We start from the raw sequence: 20564 nt of genomic DNA, 5'->3' as shown, positions 1-20564 counted from the left end.
TTGCGCATGTGACAGTGAGATAATGGCAACACAAGAAGGGTATTTATGTGTCTGCTCCACTCAGCGATTTGAATCACGACCAGAATATTTGCATATATTTGATAGAGAGAAATGCTGATATCTTTTGGGACCTCCCTTATCTAATTTAAACTTACTTGTTAAGTGACATGGGTATTTTGGTAAATACATTGATTGTAGTTTCTAAGACAGTGTGGAGCTGCTACAAAATTTTGCTAACTGAATTCTGTTTGCATAGGTTGATTTTGCAAATCTGTAAGTCTTCCAGTCTTGAGTGGGGAACAATGAGCCCCTGAACCTGCCAAAGACTACCAGAAAGGTCTGTTGGATGGAAACCACAGCTTTTTTGGTATGTCCCTTTTGACAGTATTCCAATTTGCCAGCCCAGGCTTGATGCAGCCTTACCTGTAAAATCTTTCCACATTATCTTTCCTGGAACATTTTAATGTGTTTTTCAGCTTGCCTGAGTCATTGTTATCGTGTTCTCTTTCATTGCTTAGACTCATCTTCACCAACATAATATATTTTAAATGCTCCTGTTAGCAAGAGGTTCTTTTTTCTGAGTTTGACTTCTCGCTCAGCCTCAACTTCCCTAACTCAAAATGAGGACAATGAGGTCTTTTAAAAAGAATGTTGTGATGATTAAACGGAATAACATGAATCAGGGCTTGGGCTGCATATTTCTGGGTTACACATGGAGTAGACGCTGTATTTTAAAGCCAGAAACAACAGATGACAAAAGACGAGTTCCTAGGACTATCTGTAGCAAGAATAGTGGTCTCTTTGAAAACACAGAATATTAAAGAATACGTTTTTGTTTTAACCCGGGGTGTGGGATATGGGGCTGCTTCAGATTCTACATAGCAGCTGACTACGATTTGCCTCATACTCCAGCAGACACATGATTTTGCCACCTGCAAAGTTTCTATGGGTGTGTGATATTTGGAATTCTGAGGGACTCTTTAGAGGGTATATAAAGCTAGGAACCCAAGAGGCGGGGCTGTTGTTGGTTGGGGGCTGTTGGTTGCAGTTTATTAAGTAGTTGTGTGCAAAGAAGAAACAACAAGAAGAAATTAGATATCCTGACAGCAAACGTACTTGCCTCAGGGAACTCGATATTCCTAATCAGCAGGAAATAGTCTAAGGATAATGACGTTCCCTTTCCCCTCTATCTTTTTTTCTCTCCTATCTAGTGCTAGGGGGGTTGAAAGGGTGGAAGAAAGAACCTACAAAGTAGCCAGAAGTCCGGATACTTTGGGAGTTATCCAGTATCAAGTGGTCATTTTTAAAAATGTATACATACAAGTAACACTAAATTGGTGAAGCAGGTTTTATTTACATATTTAAACATATATATGCATGTATGCATATATTAATAACACATATTAATAACAAAAAAAAAGAAATCATGATGTTAGAAAGAGCAAGGGGTATGTTTAATTAATATATACACACACACATATGTATATAAAGAAAAATGTGTATGGAAGCAGCTTTATGTAAAAGTTCTCTCCAAGCAAGATCCTGAACACTCCAATAAATGTGTGCTGGTTGTTTTTCCTCATTCCTCTTTAATATTGTGAAAAAGATGAGTGTTTCTTTATGTTCTATGCCCCCATGCCAGTCAGTGCTCTGTTATTGAGCAATGTAGAACTGAGTATTGCAGGCATTGGCTCCAAAGAACCTGGAGGCTTGTTCTTTGGGTTAGATTGGAACACAGTGAGATTTAAATGCAAAATAGAGCAGGCAAGCTTCTATAAGGGAGCTATATTACACCACTAGGGAGCCCAGAATTGGGAAATTCTTCATGAATTTGCTTTTTGAGACAAGCTTTTGTGTAGCCCAAGCTGGCCTCTTACTTGTCATGCAGCTCAGGATGTCTTTGAAGTCATGGTCTTTCTCCTCCACTTTCTAAGTGCTGGATTCCTGGCCAGCATCTCTATGCCTGCAGTCTGTCCTCCAAAGAGGTGAGCATGAATTATAGGTATTTTCCAGGTCATAACCAAATTTATTCACTGAAAATTTAAAGACTTATTTTATTTATTTTTATTTTTTAAATTTTTTTTAATATTAGCTACAGTTTGTTAATTTTGTATCCCTGCTGTATCCCACTCCCTCTTTCCCTCCCAATCCCACTTTCCCACCCTCATCTCCCTGAACCTTTTCAAGTCCACTGATAAGGGAGAACCTTCTCCCCTTACATCTGATACAGGTGTCTTCAGGACTGGCTGCAAAGTCCTCCTCTGTGGCCTAGCAAGGCTGCACCTCCCTGGGGGTGGGGTGGAGGGGGAGGTCAAAGTCTTATTTTAATGAAAACCTTTTATACTCTATTTTTTGGATCCCTCTTTGGTTCTTTGTGAAGATTTTATTCATGTGCTTGAAACTTCATTTTGAAATAGCTAATTTGAGGTGATGCTTTCCTAGGCTAAGGGATGTCCAGGTGAGTGCTGAAATGTTATTCCTGGGGACATAGGTGAGGCTGTCTCTGGAAGAGGTTAACATTTGGATCTGCAGAACTGAGCGAAGATTATCTTTCCTCCTCCAGTGTCTTGAGAATCTACAGAAGACAAAAATGCTGGAAAAACAGGCAGGAGTGATGGCTCAGCACTTCGGAGCACATACTGCTCTTGCAGAGGGCCTGGGTTTGGTCGCAGTACTCATGTCAGGCCCTCCCATCCATTTGTTACCCTAATTCCATGGATTCCAATGTCTCTGGCTTCTTTGGGCACCTGAATTCATATTTGCACCCTAAACAGACTTACACACATGCATGCAATTAACAGCAATTAAAAAGGATCTTAAAAAATGCAGAGAAAGGGAAATCCATTCACTAGTCTAGAACAGAGACACTCATTTCCTCTGTGAAAGACCTGCAGACTATTGGAAGCACTCATGAGATAACATAGGGAAAATATCTCAAACAGGACCCTGACACGGAAAAAATCCTCAGTTAATATCACACACCATTATTATATATCATATACTATTGTAAGTATGAATGTTGACACAAAAATTTGCAAATTAAAATTTTATTCATGCCTTTATTTGTAAAACTGTAAATAGAGCCTTCCAGGGCTCACATGAGGGATGAAAAGTCCCCGAGCCCACCTGAAACCATGGGAAAAACCAGCTATAGTCACAAAACAAAAGCTTTTCTGCATGTTGGGAGTTTCCCAGCTTTCCAGTCCAGGCTTGGTAAAACCTCATCTATGAAATCTTCCCACACCATCTTCACTAGTAGCAGTTTTTCTTTCCGTCTTCTTGAGTCACTCTTATGCACCGCACCTGTTTATCTTGGCCTAATTTAGACAAACATAACATATCACCTTAATGGCTCATACATTCTCCTTCTGGCAAGAAAATTCCCTCTTATAACTTTAACAGTTTCCTTAGCTGTAAAGCGAGCAAAGTACTCTCTTTCTAAAAGGAATGTTGCAAAAGTTAAATAAAATAATGCCTGAGGCCTTTGGTATTCTACACTGGTGGGTTACATATGTAGCAAGATCATCTAAAAAAAAAAAACAAAACTAATGTAAATAAATAAATAATGAAAAAAGAGCGCGTGAGACAGCATGTGACACTCAAACACCCAGTGAATCTCTCATTGCCTTTCACCCACATGAAAGGAGATACGCACACTTCTCTGAGATCTGTGCCACCTCCCAGCACTCTCACCAGTACAGGATGGAGTCCATGTGGGCTTGCCTCTAAAGGACTGGAAGACTTGTTTCATGGATTAGGTTGGAATAAAATCATTGTAGCCTGTTACTTGAGACGAAGCTGCAGCCATCTTTGCGTTCAGCTTCCATTTTGTTTCTAAGGTGAAATTACATTCAAAGTTTTAAACTTTTCAACTCTGCTTCCTGGAAGCGGTTGTTCATAGCTGATCTTATATTTTACTGTGATTCAATAGTGTCATAACTCATATTTGTTATCTACATATTTGGCTTCACTCTGGTTGCACCCTTCTTATCTACACACCTCGCTACACTTTGGAGGTTCTCTAGAAGACCCTAAGCCCTGCCTCACTTACCTCACTTGGAACAATCAGCTTAAAGGTTAGCTGATTGGTTAGATAATATTAGGTTAGATAATATTTTGTCTAGTTAGCCAAAAATGTTATATTGTTTTGTGTGGTTACCCAAAATGTGTAAATGCCCTCCCCATGTCTTTGCCTTCAGTTCTTTCTGTAAAAACCCTAGTCAATGTCACAGTTAGGCTCCCGAGACCTTGCTGTGGCCCTGCTTGATCAGCTTGGAAAAGGCATTCCAGTGAACCATCCATATCAGAGACCGGAGTCTGAGTGATCTGTGCGGCTCTTCTTATACTAGAACAAAAGTAATATTCAAAATACAAGAGAGAGTGAGAAAAGGTCTATCGAGAGCTACAAGACAGCACCAGGGAACCTGGAATCAGAGAATAATTTCTCAAGGGGAAGAGAGCCAGGAAGGCCCAAGGGAGAGAATTTGTTTTAGGTTAAAGTTGCAGACAGGGCAACCTTGGTGCCTCATCTCAGGCCATTCACCTTCTGTTACATTTTCTCCTTTGAGACAGGGTCTTGCTAAGTAGTCCTGACATTCCTGGAACTCCCAAGGGCTGGCATTAAAGGCTTGTGTCACCATACCTGAGCCTTCAGTCTGTTTGAAAATTAGATATGACAGGTGGTTTGTTTCAAAAGGATAACTGGACATTAATCTTGGAAATTATCTGAGAACAGTTCTTAGATAAAGATTCGAGGTAAAGCTTTGATAGATTTTGTCTGAGAACAAGATTCTCTCTTGTTTAAACATTAGGCAGTACTCACTGGTCACTAAGCCTTTGATCTGGCTTGAAAATGGCTTGCTTTCTCTAAAACCCAGCTTGAAATTATGCTGGGAGGTTGTGCTGCTCTGGGTGATCACAAAGCCATTGGCCATTCTTTCGGAAAGCCAAAGCCATTTCTTGCGGAAATCAGTTAGCTACTGTGAAGGCGGATTATCAGGAGGGAGTGTCAGCTTCTTCCACAGGCTCCTGTTTATCCTTCATCTGCATCAAGAGGCGAAGCTTCGTGGGCCCTTGGCAGAAGCTACCGCTTAATCTTAAATCAGTTAGCCTCCAACACCACCTGCCTTTATATGTCTCCATTCTCAAGCGTTCTCTTGTGTAACAGGAAAGAGATTATTACAACAAAAAAATTTGCCTACTTATGGATTTTGCCTGTTTGTCTTTTGCTTTCTCATTTTGAGCAAATTGCAGAGAACATGTAATAATGCCTTAGCAGATTTTGAAAGTTTGCTTTTTGGAGACAGGATCTTGCATTGTAGTTCAGGCTAGCCCAAAACTAGGCTCTGTAGCTTAGGCTAACTTATAATCCTCCTACTTTGGTACCTAATTGCTGCAATCACAGTCATATTCCTCCACATCTAGCCAGGTTTTTCTTGAAAGATCCTTACAATCTGAAGGCCAGCTTGATATTTCTTTCATTTTAAAGATTAGTTTTAAGATTTATCCTTTAGCCTGACAGAGTTCTCCTCTGAGAGGCTCTACCCAGCAGCGCCTCAAAACAGATGCTGAGACTCACAGCCAAACATTGGATGATGTGTAGGGAGTCATGTGAAAAAAAAAATGGGAGGAAAGAGAAAAGAATCTGGAGGGATAGGAGCACCACATGAAGACCAACAGAACCAACTAACTAGGGCCCAGAGGGTCTTGCTGAGACTGAAGTATCAACCAAGGACCATGCATTAACTGGACCTAGGCCCCCTACAAAGATAGAGCAGATGGACAGCTTAGGTCTCATGTGGGTTCTCTAGTAAGGGAACTGCATCAAACATGGACTCACTTGCCAGCTTTTTGATCACTCCGCCCTGGTGGGACAGCCTTGCCAGGCCTCAGGGGAAGAGGATAGGCTCAGTCCTGGTAGAACTTGATAAGCAGGGCTGGATGGAAAAGGGAAACTCTTTTTCTGAGGAAAAGGGGAGGCGGGAGGAAGGTAAGGTAAGGCTAGGAGGGGAGAAGGGCTACAGCAAGGATATAAACTGAATTAAAAAAAAATTTGTTCTTTAAATTGGAGGATTTTTCTAGTTTGAATTCACTTGTGTGTCCTGCCTACAGAATACTGCTTTTTTCTTATCTGAATACTGAGTTAATTTCCCAGAGCTCTCTGGAAATCAGTCCGTGTTTCTTTTTTTTTTTCTTATTTACACTGAAAACAGACATCATTTTCTCTTTCTGAGCTTTATATTGTTTCCTTGTGAATTTATTTCTATAAAATTATGTTATATTTATTATAATAGCTTTATAGATATTAATATTTAGAAAATGAATTGTTCAATTTAACTCATCCTTTTAAAAAGTAGATAAAAGAAATGCTCTGATTTATATATACCAACCTTTGATTTTAATATATTCAAATAGGAAATTTAAAACATTGAACATTTACTTATTTATTTTTATTAATTACACTTTATTCACTTTGTATCCCCCCTGTGGTTCTCTCCCTCCTCCCGTCCCAACCCCTCCCTTCTTCCACCCTCTGCATGCATGCCCCAAGTCCACTGATAGGGGAGGACTTCTTTTCCTTTCTTCTGATCCTAGTCAATTAGGTCTCATCAGGAGTGGCTGCATTGTCTTCTTCTGTGGCCTGGTAATGCTGCTTCACCCTCAGGGGGAGGTAATTAAAGAGCAGGCCAATCAATTCATGTCAGAGACAGTCCCTGTTGCTATTACAATGGAACCCACTTGGAGACTGAGCTGCCATGGGCTATATCTGTGCAGGGGTCTTAGGTTATCCCCATGCATGGTACTTGGTTGGAGTATCAGTCTCAGGAAAGACCCCTGTGCTCAGATTTTTTGGTTCTGTTGCTCTCCTTGTGGAGCTCCTGTCCTCTCCAGATCTTACTGTTTTCCACTTCTTTCCTAAGATTCCCTGCACTCTGCCCAAAGGTTGCCCATAAGTCTCAGCATCTACATGTAGGGCAGAGCTTTTTAGAGGTCCTCTGTGTCAGGCTCCTGACTTGTTCCCTCTTTTCTCCTTCTTCTGATGTCCATCCTCTTTGCCTTTCTGGATAGGAATTGAGCATTTTAGCAAGAGTCATCCCTCTTGATTAGTTTCTTTAGGTGTACAGATTTTAGTAGGTTTATCCTATATTATAGAACATTTACTTATATGTTACAAAGAATTGTATAGTAGACAATGAGGAGAGTAAATTAATCCTAAATAAGACTGAATTTTAGTTCCACTGCAATTTCTAGTTTAAAATATGAATAAAATTGCAATAAATAAAACAATTGTTGAACTGGGTGTGGACACTTTGACACTCAGATCAGGGAAGCTGGGTTCCTCTGGAGGGATAAACTTGACAGCCTGTGCGATGTTGGAGACATCGGAGGTGAGGCCGGCATCGCTGTTGGCCTGAATTACAATGTAGACTTTGGTGCCATTTCCTATTTTAAAACTTTCTGGCCTGAATTCAAATGTTTCTTTAGAGCCAGCCTCTTTAGGTATCAGATCAGAAGTATTCACGAAGGTAGCATTGTTAGAATCTTCTTGGAGGTCCAGAGGATGCTGACTCATTCTGATGATGTATCTATGTGCTGGAAAAGAGAGACATCATGTTCATTAGCCAGGACCAGTCTCCGCCACTGCACTGCGCCTGTGCAGGAGGTATGAGCAGAGCATGCGAGCTTTAGCGCATGAGAGCCCTGGTACAGTTTGTGTCTGGCTATCCCTCCGCACTGACTTTAAAGACAAGCATGTGAACAGTTATTTCAAAACAGTTTCAAAATCACAGGAAACTTAATTCAGCATCATCTATTACCAGCCCTCCACCAGAATCCAGGTTTCCCTTCAGAAAGACAGAAAGGGCAGAACGTAGGTTTAAATTAGAACAAGGAACACATAATGTTCATGTGCAGTAGAGACCATAGTATCCTCTATTTTTAAAAAAATATAAGTTGAAAGAAGGAGCAAGGTGAGAGCAGTCAGGGAAAGACAGGTGGGAGCAGAACAGCTGAGGAAGAGTCAGAGGACCCAGAAGTTGGAGGAGCAGAATTGAGCATGTGCTCAGGACCTAGCCTGACCTCGACTCGCAGCTTAGTTTTATATTGCCATCTCTCTCATCTCCATTTTTAAAAGCAAAAAATAGTGATTTAGTCATTTGATTGATTCAATAAACAGATTTGGCTGTTGATATTCTGATGGGGATATTTGTAAAGGATAATGAATAAAATGTGTTTAGAACAATTTTGTAAGTATTTAGTGAATGGATGAATGAAATGTTAGCTGTTGTAACTATTATTTTATCAAGAAAGGAAAGGAGGATGCCAGCCTGAGTATTGAACTCCTGATTTTGGAAATCTAACAGAGAAATGGACATTAAATATCTTATGAAATGTGAGAATAAAATATTTGTAACCCTTACTTGTATGATGACTTTATTTTTTGTGTTTTTACATAATGTTAGAGATACTTAAAATATGGTAAATACCTTTGTTTTTTTCTCCCTTTATTAAAGCCCTCTGATTAATATTTAGTTTCTCCACTGATAAGTCTTATCAATTCTACCATTCTTTATACAAGCCTTGTTTTTCATTTAGGTGGATCTATGTATTATCTATCTATCTATCTATCTATCTATCTATCTATCTATCTATCTATCTATCATATATCTACCTTCATCTATCCATCCATCCATCTATCCCATATATCTTCTATCTATTACTCATGTTTGTTTCTCTATCAATATGTCATCACTCACTATCTATCTATCAATAATCTATCTATCTTTCTGCCTATCTATCTGTCTGGAACTATTTGTTTACCTGTGTATATTTTGTACCTAATTAATTTTAAGAGTAAACCGTGCTCCACAGAATCTCGTGGTGTTTTCAAGCTCAACAGTAATTGAATAAAATTGAGCAAAGATAGAAATGCTTAGCAAATTCCCCTTGTTTGAGACAAAAGAATGCAAGAGAATGGTGTTATTTTGTCTTCTCATTTAATTTAAAAATAGTTCAAATTGAGACTGGCAATTTAATAAAAACATATGAAAAGACCACGTTGGGATTTTAAGTTATTAAAATGGGAATAACTTGGGTCAATTTGTATCTTTTGGGCTGGTGTAACCACTACATAAATGTAACCCATAAATAAGACATTGGAGAAATTTTTAGCAAATGAAAGGTAACGTGTTTTCTTTCAAAAGATTTTAAAACTCACTGTCAAACTTACCTCTTCCTGTATCGAGGACCCTGCCAGGGGCCGTCCATGTAAGGTGAATATGATCACCTATAAAAACAGCCTCCAGGTCTGTGACTTTACTGGGTGGGAACACAGGAGTGTGGTCACCATCAGGGGACGCTCCCGACACAGTAAACGACCCTCCAGATGTTACTCTGTTGAAGTTTTCCATTTTGGTTTCTGCTGTTTCTTCTGGGACTTCAGGTCTGGGTGGATTCAGTATAAGTTGATCTAAACCCCAGAAAAAAAAAAAGTAGCTTTCTATGTCGTCATGTTTGTTTTTGTAAGCTGATCTTTCAGTGCTAGTGTTGATTAAAAGGAGATAATGAAAAGTGACAACTTGTAGTGACAGAAACCCTTTTATAAACACCATTTTGAAATAGACAACAGAACATGACATTTTAGTTAAACTGTATTCCAGCCTATCTTTACCTGATACTTGCCTGTACATTTTTTTTTTTTTTTTATTTGCGGACAAGAATTATTTTGTTCGTATTTGTAGCTTGCCTCACAGAAGTTTCTCTGAGTGAAGTGTTCAAAATGTAAGTGGAATGAATTCAGGGGGATATTAACCAAACATGAAGAAATGTAGTCTGTGGATCTACAAGGAATTACAGGCCTAGATTTTCTGTAGCCCATTATGTTTTTTGATGTTTGCTACATTCATTTGACCTAAGGCAGACATATTTCTATTGGAATGTGACTTACCATTTTCAAGATAGCCCGGTACATATAGAGCCTTATTCTGTTGTTTTAAATTTAGTTTAGTGATGTTTTTCCTCGCTTGGGCACTGACTTTTAAGCTGTATCTCCCATTTCCATGATACTCTGTGAAATATCTTGAGTAGACACCGTCATTTTTGAGTGTATCAGCACCTTGGCATCGGAACAAAAGAATTAGCCATCCAGTCAAGTCAAAATGACAGTGGTAACTGTGAGCACAGATGACGTCAGTGCTTTCATAGATAAGGTAGCACAGGTCAAGTACATGAATCCTAGAGTCACAATATTTTGCCTTGAAGCTTGGCTTGCTCACATGATAAGCCTACAGTTTTGGACTAATTCACAGTAGGTGTTCAGTCCTTTTGTGGAGCTCATTTAATTAAGAAACTTATCAAAAAAAGAAAATATAAAGCTGACAAAGTGCATTAATATGAAGCAGACAAAATGCATTAAAACACGGACAATGAAATGAAATTGTAGGTTTTATAGCTAAAACAGTAGTGCTCAGAAAATAAATTACCTACTGAGATAATAAGTTTAAGTGTATTATAAACACACTGCTGATTTGCACAACAGATCAGTAATACCCAACATGGTATGTTCACTTCATAACTTGAATAACAGGCCTCAGAACCTGTCTTCAACAGCCTCCAAAGACTGCAGCTATGTTCTTGCCAAAACTCATTAAACTCATGAGCACAGATGGAAAAAAACCAAAAAACAAAAAACCACGGACAATGGAGCTGGAGAGAAACTGTACTCAGGTTCCTTCCGTGGTTAGAGCGAAGCTGCTCATGGAGTTTGGAGACGACAAGGGTATTTGCGGCTGTGCCAAGGCTTAACACACTGCGGCCGGATTTCCTGCACTCTGAAATAGAGTTCTAGAGTGCGCAGAGGAAGCAGTGAGGGAAATGTTAAATGCCATTGTGTCAGTGCAAGTGCCATTACCTGCCCCGTTGTCCCAGAGCTCCAGGCTGACTTGATGTCCACCTTCAGCTTCTATAACGGCGGTGACGTTGGCCCCCAGAACAGGCAGAAACCCTTGGCTGACTCGTGCATACACAATCATTGGGCTAGGGTACTGCGCTGTGTTTTGACTCATGTGAGCAGTGGCGATTACTGGGAGCGTGGTAGGACTTTTTGCTCGAGTGGTCACTGTCACCGTCAGCAACTGAGAATTGGCATCCTTATTTAAGAGGCTGTAAGTCCAAGTACCTGTCTGGAAACAACAACAACAACAACAACAATAACAACAACATGTCTTTAAGAGTGTTGATAGTGTTTTTTTTTTTTTTTAACTCTGTGCTTAAAAGATAGAATTACTTAGAAATGTAAGAAGAGGAAGGATCACTTTTTTGATGTTTGCGATGGAGTCAGGAAGGACCTCACGCAAGTTAAACTGGTGTTCTAGTGAGAGACTGCCCCAGCCTAAGTAATGACTTATATGACTTTACAAACCGATAATGTGGGTATGATTTCTTATGTATTCTATTAAACCTGTTTCTAAGATGAATTATCTGTCACTGCTTTAGTGCTGAAAACGTAGAAGATGCCTTTATTTATTTTAAACATAAATTGATAATTGATGAAAACAAGAGATTAGACTCACCTCTGCGATACCTGGTATTTGAAGTCGAGCAGAGTGAATATTTAGTATATCGTTTTTGAAATCTGAGGTTGTGTATTTTTTCCCATTTGGATCTTGAAGAATAATTTCTGGCTGTTGTACTGTCCAGGTGACAACAAAGAAAGTGTCGTTGCCGACGGTGCTGTCCACCGGCACTGTACCGTTGACCCATTTCCTCCCTGTAATGTTCAAGGCTTTGCTCTCCAACTGTTACAGAAATTAAAAAAAAATGCAAAAACCTGTATGTTATGACTATGAAATTTTAAAGTTTAGTTAGTTCAGTGTGATTTTGGCTTTAAAAAAAATTAAATTAAAACAATTGAGCATTAAAGACTTTTTCAGTAAAAATAATCCATAAGGAATAAATTAAATTCTTAAAATTAAACTTACAAAAATTATAAAGATTAAAAATAATATTGTAAGGGGTAAAGAACTGCAGGAGAGGAGGCATGTGTAAGCCGTGGGAGACTAACTTCAGTGTGGAAGAGCCATTTTTAAGGAAGAGGTATGTGTTCATGTGGCGGTTTGGGTAGGAATGGCCCCCATAGACTCATTTGTTTGAGTGGTTGGCCATAGGATAGGGCGTGGCACTCTTAGGAGGTGTACCCTTGTTGGAAGAAGACTGTCACGAGGGGGCGGGCTTTGAGGTCTCCTGCGCTCACACTGTACCCAGTCTCCTGCTGCTGCCCACAGATCAAGATGTGGAACTCTCAGCTACCTCTCCAGCGCTATGTCTGCCTGCGTGCCACCATGTTTCCCGCCATGATAATAATGGACTGTAAACCTCTGAATCAGTAAGCCAGCCCTCAACGAAATGCTTCCTTTATAAGAGTTGCCGTGGTCATGGTGTCTCTTCACAGCAATAACGAACAGTTAATAATTAGCATGACGGGAGTTTGTTCCAGCAGCGAGAAGGTGAAGGGTTTTGCTGACCTGCAGAGCCTGCTGAGCGATGTTGCCGCTTCTAGATGAAATCCCGCTGAAAGCGTTGACAAGGCCGTTTATGTCTTCTTCAGCAGCATAGAAGCGAAACCCTCCTAAAGGGGAGTTTGAAATGGGAAAGTCTTACTTACTCTGTGCTGTCATTGATCTGTTTAACAGTCTACTTAGGATTTTCTTTACACCCCACGAAAGATTATTCTTCAAGATCCTCAGGGTTGTAGTGTCCCAAGTAGACTTTAATAATTACTGAAACTTGCTCAAAGTAAGTGTGATAAGAGCAAAGGGGGAATCTAAAGAACTTTAATTGCTTTTAGATTAATCAGTCACCAAAAGGGAGTGTAAGTTATCTTAGCAAAGCCCAGATATAATATAATACTACAGAAGTGAAACTGAAGCCAGTTCTTATAAGTAAATGGCTTATTTTCTAGTTGGACCAAAACTGCATTAATGATAATTAGCTATTGACTGTTTAGAATAAAGTAAAAATTGATGAACCGTAGAAAATAGATAATGGAGACATTAAAGGAAGAGGGAGATTACTTGCATGGAAGAAGCTGAGAAAGGTTGAAAACTGAAAAATGAGAAAGAGGAGGAGAAATGATTGCATGAAATATGATATTCATTACACACTTTTGTAACTAATACACGGCAGAAAACCCAACTGGAAGGCCACTGCAGCACCACACGGGGGCGGCGTGGGCAGGCTTAGAGTGTGTTGGGACTTGATAGGCACCCTCCACGGTGGAGTGAGTGCTGAGTGGTAGTCAGGACTCTTAGGCTGATTGTTCATAGCCTCCGGGTTTCCATCTGCTCTTCCGTAAAATTGGGATGTCTAAACGTTTTCTGTGAAATCGAGTGGTATTCTCAAACGGGGAAACGATTTTGGATGCAGCTGAGAAGCCAGAGAAATAAGGTTCTGCTTAGTGGTAGCCCGAGCTTAGGTGAAGAACGGACGGACGGTGACAGCACCTGATGAAGAGCACGAGAAGCTGCCATGGGGAAGCGTGGCGGGGAGGAGAAAAGAGCCTGAGTACCAAGAAACGGAGATTAACTTTCAGACAGGGAGTTTCTGAGCAGTTTCAGCCTATGGAGAAAGAGCACGGACAGCAGAAAAGACTGCAGAATGTTTCTATCCAAACTTTATTCTGAAGTGCTACCTGTCATGTTTGACAGAGTCTCCAGCTCTTGGGCAGCGGAGGGCCCCAGAGCGATGGTGTGGATGATGGCGCCGCTGTTTCTGACCTGCTCAAAGCAGGAACGTATATTATCATCTTCCCCATCGGTTAGCAATATGATCTCAGAACCGGAAGTACTCTGGTTACTGGAGGTAATTGCCTGAAGGGGAAAAGTCACATTATTACCAACTCCCACTACTCACAAGCGAAGCATAAGTCCTGACACACAGTGAGTACAGAGAAGTGACCCAGACAATCTGGAAGGCTGATCACCCGGAGCTCAGCCTGGCCGTGTGGGCTGGCGAAGATAGACTCCTCAGGGGAGGCTGCCGGATAAGCTGTGCCGATAGAGCTAGGCCTGGGTTGAGAAAACTGACTTTCCGGGTTGAGCTACCCCAAAACTTTCAGAGCATAACCCAGCCGTGATCACATGCTTCTAAAGCTAACGTGTTCAGGGCAGCAGTGACCACTTGGAGGCAAGACTGGCGAAGGAAGTGGCTTTCTGTGTTGTTACTTAATATTGATAAATATTAATAATATTGATAAAGAGCCTCAGGGGGAGGCTGGCTGAAGTTTGAATATGTGAATATCAAGATTTATTTATACACAGTTGGATACAGCACTCAACGAGTGTTTCTGACTTTTTAGTTTACAAATGAAACACTTTAAACCCTCACCTGTGTTCATTGTGCTTGGTCCTTTGCTGCCTGAGGGGCATTTCTGGCTGGGTGATTTTAAATGACAGATTTGATGAGCCAGGGATTTCCTTACCCACAATATAAGATGATACTAACGTCCTTTTTGTTTTTCCACACTTTCCTCAATGGTGTTTTTTTCTACTCAGAAATCCAGACAGTGGGACTCCCAATATGACCTCCCTTGACTATTTTCCCTTTCATATCCATCCTCAGTGCCACTCAACCCTTCAATGTTACACGAGGCTGCAGCTGGCCACAGAGAGAAGGACGGGCTACCTTTTACTCTTCACGGGGGATTTGTCTTCTCAGATCAGAATATTATTAAATGAGGAACCCATGAACTCATGACCCTTGCTGAAAGATAAAGAAGTTGTCAATGGCAAGTGATAGTAATTAATTTTCTTTTTTAACCTGGAATCCTTCCCTGAGTCCGTTGCAAATTGAAGTTCCACCACCAGCTTCTTGAGGCAGCTTTGCAGTGATCTCTAGGTAGGAGCTGTCACTGGTCATTCTTGTTAGGTTATTTTGGATTTTAGCAGTGCTATCAAATGTGACCATGCCAACCAAGGATTCCTTTTCAATAATCTGAAGTAAGTACAGCTCTGCTGCTTGATTCATTTTGGTGAGACGAGTGATAGGGTTTCCCTGTTTAAAAATGCATACAGATATAGATACAGATACAGATACAGATATAGATATAGATAAACATGTATCTATGAACAACTCTGGAGTCTTTTTAAACCTTGTCAGATTAGTGAAAGACAAAAATTGCAAGGGCCATAGGTATTGATAATAACTCACTGGTATATTTTAGCTTCTTCATTTCATTAAAAAAATAATATCTAAAAAAAAAAAACCAGTTTAGATGTTTGAGAATTAGCTTAACAGTTAAGCATTCTTTCTGTCCTTGAGAGGATTTGGGTTCAGTTCCCAGAACCCAGGTTTGGCTCTCAGCTGTCTGTACCTCCACTTCCAGAGGATCTGATGTTCTCTTGTGGCCTTGGCAGGCACGAGAGACACATTGGTGCAAACACATACTTTAGGCAATTCGTAAAATGAAATAAAATAAAAATAAACAAACCTTAAAACTGCTAGCTATTATATTTGTAAAAATCTTATCTTTTTATCTAATAATCTATTCAATAATTTCTCTGAATGAAACTATTTTAAAATGTATTTTTAAATAAATACCAAGTAGAAAAGTGTCAAAGATGTCCATCTATAGGGAACTGACTAAATTATTGTATGTACATATGACATAATTATTAAATATAATATAATTATTTTTCCATTTCTCTTTACTTGAAAATAGAGTCTTTTCTTAAACAGTATATACTGATTATAGTTTCCCCTTCCAGTTCCTTGCCATCTCCCTTCCCTTTTCCTCCTCTCTTCTCCCCTCAAGATCCACTTCCTTTCTGTCTCTTGTTAGAAAAGAACAGGCTTCAAAATGATAATAAGATGAAGCAAAAGATATCATATCAAAGTTGGACATGGCAACTCAACAGGAGAAAGAGTCCCAAGAGCAGGCACAAGAGTCAGAGACCCATTCATTCTCATAGCCAAGAGCCCCATAAAAACACTAAGCTCACAGCTCTAATATATATGCAGCGTGTTGGAAGGCCCCTGCTGTTTGAGGTTGCAGTCCTTCCAGTCCAGATAGCCATTCTGAGCTCAGCAGCATTAAGGTGCAGGACTCCCTCTCCCCAGCAGGACCTCCAGTTCTCTGCCTGACTTTATCTGGAGAGTGTCTCTAGACATAGATGCCTCCAACCACATCCGATACATGGCCTTTGACACAGCTCCCTGCTAGCTCTCCCCTCCATGCCCCTATAGGATAGTTAGGCACTGTGTTTCCATTCATATGATAGGAGCATGCTGATTAATGCAAATCAAGTATCTGTGAAGTGCCTAGTTTTAACCAATTACGTACATCTATCCTTGGAGCCCCCCCCCCAAGGGGTATATAGCCTTTGTACTCTGGAATTAAAGTTGAACTAACACCCTGAAATGGTTCCCAGAGTGTCTGATCTCCCTGGTGCTCCCAGGCCTTCCAAACTTTGGTCCCCTGCCCCTACTGCCTTTGTGGGCTGGTGGGAAACAGCTTCCCTCCTGTCCTCAGGCAAGAGGAGAACCACACAGGGGACCTGGTGAAGACCCATGTAGGCCCCGGGCTTGCTGCTTCAGCAAATACAAGACAATTGTTAAAATGTTTCACAGAATGCTTTTTTTAGATGGGGAGTTTTTAAGGCACACGTAAAATATCAGGTTATAAAACATACAAAATATAATTAAATGTTTGAAGAAAAAATAAACATTAAGAATAAGAAAAGGATAAAGTGATATGTTCAATGGTGGAAACTTGGGTAATTTTCATTTATTCTTTTTTTCTTTTTCTTCTTTTATTCATCATTTATTTTTGTCCTTACTTTTCTTTGAGGTGAGCTCTTGTTAGGTTGCCGAGGCTAGCCTAAAACTAATGGTCACAAGTCATCTTCCTGTCTTAGCCTCCTGAGTAGCTATGATTATAGGCAGGCACCATTGCATTTCACTTAATTTCTCTCCCTCTCTTTCTTTCTCTCTCTCTGTGCAGTTAAAATTGCCCTAGTTAGAACTAAAAGTTATGGGATAAAAATTATCTGTAATCTTTAACCATTATTTTTTATCTCACTGTTTCATTGGCATAAACATATGTGTGTTGGTTTGTTAGAACTAAAATAAAATAAAATTATAATTCTATATTCAACTTAAATATATTTTAAGAAATCCAGCAAGAGGTGTCTCACCCAGCTCATGCTTCCAGATTTATCCAGCACCAGGCAGACCACTCGCTGTTTGGACCTCAGCAATGAAAATGTAGGTGGAGGCGGTGCTTCTGTCCCAATCATGGGAGAGGCATTCTGGAAGTCAGCAGACTTCTTGATTATGTCCCACGTGCTTCTGCGATTGCACATTTTGTTTTGTAGGTTTGGGGCTTCTGTATTGTGAGTTTCTTTTGTGCAAAATTCAACCACCTGAAAAAAAAATAAGTTAATACAAAATCTGTAATAACTTGTAAGCAGTCACCTTTTTTTTTTATTTTTTCCAGGCAGGAAGTTAGCTTCCACATGCATCCTGAACAAGATTTGTGTCCTACAAGAATCACTTTATGATCAAATGTTTGGACATCCATACTCCATGCTTGCAGTGAAAGTGAGTAATGCCATTAGCATTTACAGCCAAGGCTTTTCGGAGGTTTTAAAGTTATATCGTCAGTGAAGAATGGTCACTGCTCATGTGATTAAGTTAGCTTCTCAATTCCTCATCTAAACTTTTGAGGATCTCCCATCCTGAATTAAATTTGAGAGAGGAGTGCTGTGTTTTCTGGTAATTTCTGCCCCTAAAAGTGGACTAGGAGAGACTGGCTGTCTTTTACTGTCTATGCTCATCTTCACAGTGGGCCCAGAGACTTGAGGACAGATGCTCTAGGAATCTGGCTTGTTATTAGTGCGTACAAATTTTGATACATAGAAACGATACCCTTGAAAGATAATAAAAGTGTAAGAAAGAGATGTAGTTATTTCTATTAGTGTTGAATTGTATCTGATAATTCTGACAGTGGAGGTTTTATTACTATAAACTCTGAAAATCCTCCAGGTTTTGAAAACCAGGAGAAAGAAGGAAAAGTGTCCTTATAAACTAGTGCAGTGTCCAGGAAGGAAACATTCTACAGTAAGCTCGCAGAAACAGTTTGTAATAGTGTAATTTTGTTATTTTAGTGTCCTCCTCCCACATCTGCAGGTCAAAGCTCAGATTCAGAACTACCTCACATCTAAATCTCTCACATTTGCATTGTAAGAGCGGGCTCCTTTTCTGACATGGCCCAGGCTCAAATCTTTCACATGGGGTTCTGTTGGATGGGAGGAAAATATGGATGCCAACAAAGCCATGCTTCACATGGCTTCTTGGTGTGAGGTGATGCCTGTCACACCCTCCCTTCCCCCCCCACAGTCTCTGAATCAAGTTTGTCACCTGCCTATTGCTGTGTTCCAGCTGATCTCCCTGCCTCACTCAGTCTCATCCCATCCCATTCTTGCCTTCACAGTAGTATCCTTCCATTCCTGGGAGAAGTAAGCAGCCATCTCAGCGCTAGTCTGAAGCTGAGAAGAGGAAAGCCAAACATCCCAGCTTTCTAGTTTTCTGTTTGTAGGCTCAGTCCCATTTCCCCTCTCCCGTTCAGAATGTGTTTTGTGATTCTACTATGGAATTTCTTTTAGTTTCTAGAATATGCCATAAACCTTCACCTGGATTCCTACTCGCCCTAATGGTAATTTTGTATGAATTAGGAAAATGACATTTTATTACAAGCTCCTGTCTTCCTAAAATTATTCTAATGAGTGATAGAATCCTTAATGACTGTCATGGAAATATTTAGATAGTTCTCAACTTGTGCCGTCGCATGTAGCAATTCTGCCTTGTTCTGCTTTTTGTCAGTCTATTTCATTGCATAGAATTCTCTCTTACTACTTTGCCAAATTCATACTCATTTTCAAATCCCAGCCAAAAACGCATCCATTCAGAAGCCATAGTTTGACTGTAGTATAACACTGATTCATGTATCTGTGTTTCTTCCGACCTTGTTTAAAATTTTTTTCATTACTTTTACTGTTATCCCTAAAATATGTCATTGGCAAAAAATGATTTTTTGGAAGAAGAGGGAGGTGGAAAGATTTGGAGGGAACAGGAACTCTACAAGGAGAACAACAGAACCAAGATATACCTGGGCCTAGGGGTTCCTGCAGAGACCGATACTCCAACCAAGGACCATGCATGGAGAGGACCTAGACCCCCTGTTCAAAGGAAGCCCATAGGCTACTCAGTTTCCAAATGGGGGGGGGTTCCCTAGTAAGGGATACAGGGGCTGTCTCTGACATGAACTCAGTGGCTGGCTCTTTGATCACCTCTCTCTGGGGGAATGCAGTCTTGCCAGGCCACGGAGGAAGATAATGCAGCCAGTCCTGATGAGACCTGATAAAATAGGGTCAGATAGAAAGGGAGGAGGACCTCCCCTATCAGTGAACTAGGAAAAGGAAATAGAGGGAGAAGAGGAAGGGTAGGTGGGAGTGGGAGGAGATGAGGGAGGGGGCTGCAGTGGGGATACAAAGTGAATAAATTTTAATAAATAAATATATCACCAAAATTAATTTTTAAAAAATGATTTTTAAATTATTTACTTGGTGTCAGCTTCTAACACAGAACTGACCTTAAAATGGAGTGAATGATGTTTAAAGTAGTGAATGAATGGAAGAGAACATTCAGTATTTCATGTCATGTATGTCCTGAGTTTGAGCTTATCTTCTGGTATGGAGTATATTTAACCTATAGCATGATAATTAGGATTAGTCCTATGTTGGATAAGATACGTGGTTGAAATACAGTATTTGTGACTGAACAATGTCTTGTGTAATTAGCTTCCCTGCGTGTTTCAGGCATGTAGGGGCCCTGCTTACTATTCATATTCCACATGGGCCGCAGGAGCTACGTCCTGACAGTCAAATGCTTTGTGGTATAGGATTTGGAACAGGCACTGTGTGTTCTGATTATCCTCTTGTATCAGGTGATTTCCTGTCTGGTTGGATGCTGAACTATTTGCTGATCTCAGCCCACTAAAGTAAACTATCCTTAATCATGCCAGATATTTCCAGAAGGGAGGTCCACTTAAAACCTGGGCTAATTTCCAATTTCAGAAGAAAACTTTGAATATATTATTTTTCTTGAGCTTTCACCCTTGTCTCAGTGCCACAACAATTTTTTTTTCAATGCAGTTTATTCAGGAACCTTAAACAATCATCTGACCCTGGGGAAAGCCAGCCCACAGCTTAAATAGCCTCTGGGTAGCCAACCCCAGCGTGCCACGTGGGCAATGCAGATAGGTCCACATACATGGAAGCAAACCAGATCCTCAGCCTTAGCCAAATATGGAGTTGTTTGTGACAGAGAGCACTCACCATCTGGAAGGTGGAAGGCGGAAACCAGCTCCATCTTTAGGGCGCAGCTCTCTACAGTTCCCCCTTTTTGTTTTAGACACATCAGGCAAGAGTAGAGGTCTGATCTCTGATATTAGAAATAAATTGGGACTTTGTACTGATATTCATTTAGGTGTCATCCACCCAAAGAGCATT

General features: G+C 40.3%; 1 protein-coding gene and 1 long non-coding RNA gene across 2 annotated transcripts in view; one reads left to right on the top strand and one right to left on the bottom strand.

Annotated features, from left to right (window-relative positions):
• Window positions 1-6580: 6580 nt before the first annotated feature.
• LOC110561560 (calcium-activated chloride channel regulator 3A-1-like) overlaps window positions 6581-20564 on the bottom strand; it is a 21082-nt gene continuing 7098 nt past the window's right edge. Inside the window, exons 6-14 of the mRNA XM_021658026.2 lie at window positions 17190-17417; window positions 14815-15048; window positions 13688-13865; window positions 12522-12625; window positions 11571-11795; window positions 10910-11180; window positions 9947-10114; window positions 9230-9469; window positions 6581-7593 (exon numbers count right to left, since the gene is read on the bottom strand). Of these exons, the coding sequence (XP_021513701.1) occupies window positions 7253-7593; window positions 9230-9469; window positions 9947-10114; window positions 10910-11180; window positions 11571-11795; window positions 12522-12625; window positions 13688-13865; window positions 14815-15048; window positions 17190-17417 (1989 nt within the window). The 3' untranslated portion in view covers window positions 6581-7252. The remainder of the gene's footprint in view (window positions 7594-9229; window positions 9470-9946; window positions 10115-10909; window positions 11181-11570; window positions 11796-12521; window positions 12626-13687; window positions 13866-14814; window positions 15049-17189; window positions 17418-20564) is intronic.
• Window positions 17498-20564, top strand: part of LOC132657038 (uncharacterized) — a 24464-nt gene continuing 21397 nt past the window's right edge. The window contains exon 1 of the long non-coding RNA XR_009594879.1: window positions 17498-17595. This is a non-coding gene — a long non-coding RNA (uncharacterized LOC132657038). The remainder of the gene's footprint in view (window positions 17596-20564) is intronic.

The sequence above is a fragment of the Meriones unguiculatus genome, chromosome 10 (genome assembly GCF_030254825.1).
Source record: "Meriones unguiculatus strain TT.TT164.6M chromosome 10, Bangor_MerUng_6.1, whole genome shotgun sequence".
Taxonomy (NCBI): Eukaryota; Metazoa; Chordata; class Mammalia; order Rodentia; family Muridae; genus Meriones; species Meriones unguiculatus.
The sequence above is the reverse complement of the archived record's forward strand: the minus strand, read 5'-3'. Positions and strand labels throughout refer to the sequence as shown.